This window comes from Buceros rhinoceros, unplaced genomic scaffold (assembly GCF_000710305.1).
Source record: "Buceros rhinoceros silvestris isolate BGI_N320 unplaced genomic scaffold, ASM71030v1 scaffold32891, whole genome shotgun sequence".
Taxonomy (NCBI): domain Eukaryota; kingdom Metazoa; phylum Chordata; class Aves; order Bucerotiformes; family Bucerotidae; genus Buceros; species Buceros rhinoceros.
In genome coordinates, this window is record NW_010396539.1 from 6,505 (window position 1) to 9,058 (window position 2,554).

Sequence of the window (2,554 nt, forward strand, 5' to 3'; positions counted from 1 at the left end):
GCACGAGGGTCCTGCCGCCGTGGCTCTCCGGAGGGTGGAGGGCGTTGAGGCGGCGGGTGTGGGTGCGCAGCTGCTCCACCGCTCCCGCCCGGAACGTGTCGCAGGCAGCAATGAGGACGCTGAAACCATTCTCGATGAGCCAGAACGAGATCTGGAGGTGGCAAGGAGGTCAAAAAACCATTGGCAGCCACAGCCTGACCCCACCCAGGAGAACCAGGAGGGCCGTGTCCTACCTTGGCCAGGTTGGTGGACTTGCCGACCCCGTTGACACCGCAGAAGGTGACCACATAGGGACGGCGATGGCGCTGGGCGTCCATGACATCGCGGAGGACATCGACGCGGCGCTGGGGCTGCAGGATCTGCACGAGAGCTTCCTGCAGGGCCTGCTTCACCGTGGAGGTCACCGCTGGGGAGCAGGAGATGGAAAAAGAACCCGTCACGCCCCGGGGAACGCTCTGCAGCTCCAAATCACACGCAAAGAGGCAGCCACTTACTGGTGAACGTGCCCATCACCTTCCCTTCCAGCTTCTTGGCCACCGACTCGCAGAGCTGCACCGCGATCTCAGCCGCCACGTTTTTTGCTTCAAGAAGAGAGAGAAGAGAGAAGGAGGTTCCACACGTGAACGTCAGCGTTGTGGGGAGGAGTCAACATGTGGGATCCCCACCAGCTCATCACTCCAAGAACCCCCCATGGTTCCTATGTTCCAGAACATTCCAAACCGTGGGAGCCACCTCAGAGCACCCCCTTGGCTCGCCCCAGACGTACCAATCAAGTGATCCTTCATCTTCTCCAGCACGGGGTCCATGTCCTCCCTCGTCAAGCTCTTGGAGCCCACCAGGCCTTTCAACATGCCAAACATGCCCCCCAGGCCACCCTTCTTTGCGCTGCGGAGAAGCGGAGGAGCTGCCTTTAGCCACCACACCAGTTCATCCCCAGGTGCCTTACTGGTTGGACTGGAAGATGGAGTTACAGGAGAGCAACGAGGCTGCGGGACCTTCTCACCTGGGTTTCGAAGGGTTCTGAATGACCTTCTCCTCTTCAGCTTCATCGTCGCTCTCGTACTCGAGGTCGTAGAGGCGGCCGGGCTCACGATTCCGATCCCCCAGGGCCTGCTGGGGGGGAAAGACGCGCCCTGAAATCAGCGGCCACTTATTTTCGTGTCTCCCCACCCACAACAATCCCCTTTTTCTGCTGATTTAAGCAGCAGGTTTAGAGCCAGGCGCCACCATCCCCATTTCCCCCTGTCCACGGAAACCAGGCCGGGTTCTCCGATCCCACATCCCCCAACGGCACGACCCGACGCACCATTTCGGGGTCAAACTCCTCCACGGGACAAGCGTCGGCACTGCCGTTGGTAGCCGAGTTGCTGTAATCGAGGACTTTGGCGTTCGAGTTGCCCAGATCCCACACTCGGGGCTTCTTCCCCTTCTCCTTCTGTGCCTCCGGCTTCGGCGACCTACGAAGACGAGGGACATGGTTTGCTAAGCATGGGGAAGGACCAGCGATCACCCGGTGCTGTAATCGAGGACTTTGGCGTTCGAGTTGCCCAGATCCCACACTCGGGGCTTCTTCCCCTTCTCCTTCTGTGCCTCCGGCTTCGGCGACCTACGAAGACGAGGAACATGGTTTGCTGAGCATGGGGAAGCACCAGCCATCACCTTGGATCACCCCCGAAAAGCCCGAGGGACGCCACGAAGAGCCACTTTGAAGCGCGGACGCAGACGGCCCCACCTCCTCGGTCCCCACCTGGATTTCTCGCTGGCTTTCATGTGTCTCTTGAAGAACTCCTCGCGGTTCTTCTGCAGGATCTCATCCTTGGTCAGCTCCTCCCGCTCCCCGGCAGGCTGCTTGTCCCCCGCCGGCGCTTTACCGGGCGCTGCGACAGCTTCGGTTCCTGGTGGAAAGAGCCCCCAGTTCAGACCGGGAAGGCTCTGGATTATTTATTGCCCACCCGGTTCATCCTTCCCATCTTCTGACCTTCTTTTTTAGAGCCTTTATTTTTCTTGGTCTTGACCTTCTCCTTTGGCTTCTCCCCTCGGGTTTCGATCATGAGCCCCCAGTTCAGACCGGGAAGGCTCTGGATTATTTATTGCCCCCCCGGTTCATCCTTCCCATCTTCTGACCTTCTTTTTTAGAGCCTTTATTTTTCTTGGTCTTGACCTTCTCCTTCGGCTTCTCCCCTCGGGTTTCGATCATACACTTGACAGTCTTCTGTGACTTCAGAGACTGCTCAAACGTCTTCATCACCGTGGGGGCTCGGACTCTGCTGCTCTCCTCTGCATCCCTGCAGGGAGGGGGCCCGTTAGCCTCAATTCCAGCCCTCCCCCACCCTGGCCCCCTCCACCTCCGCTCTAGGTGGCCCTCAAAAGAAAAAAAAAAACCCAGCTCCGCTACCGGAGGAGCCGCATGAAGTCATCTTTGAAGTCGAAGGTGCCGTTGAGGAGGCCCAGGGCGCCCTTCTGCTGGAACTCGTTGCGATACTTGTCCCGGAACTCCTTGTGGACATCGTCTATCAACTTGTCCACATAGGTGAGCGTCAGGATCTTCTGGAAA

General features: G+C 58.8%; 1 protein-coding gene across 1 annotated transcript in view; it reads right to left on the reverse strand.

The window, feature by feature from the left end:
• SRPR (signal recognition particle receptor (docking protein)) overlaps positions 1-2,554 on the reverse strand; it is a gene marked incomplete at its 5' end in the record, with an annotated part of 4,306 nt that overhangs the window by 1,339 nt on the left and 413 nt on the right. Inside the window, 9 exon segments of the mRNA XM_010145935.1 lie at positions 5-151; positions 234-406; positions 495-581; positions 767-885; positions 1,004-1,110; positions 1,307-1,457; positions 1,748-1,895; positions 2,125-2,285; positions 2,396-2,554. Coding sequence (XP_010144237.1) covers positions 5-151; positions 234-406; positions 495-581; positions 767-885; positions 1,004-1,110; positions 1,307-1,457; positions 1,748-1,895; positions 2,125-2,285; positions 2,396-2,554 — 1,252 coding nt within the window.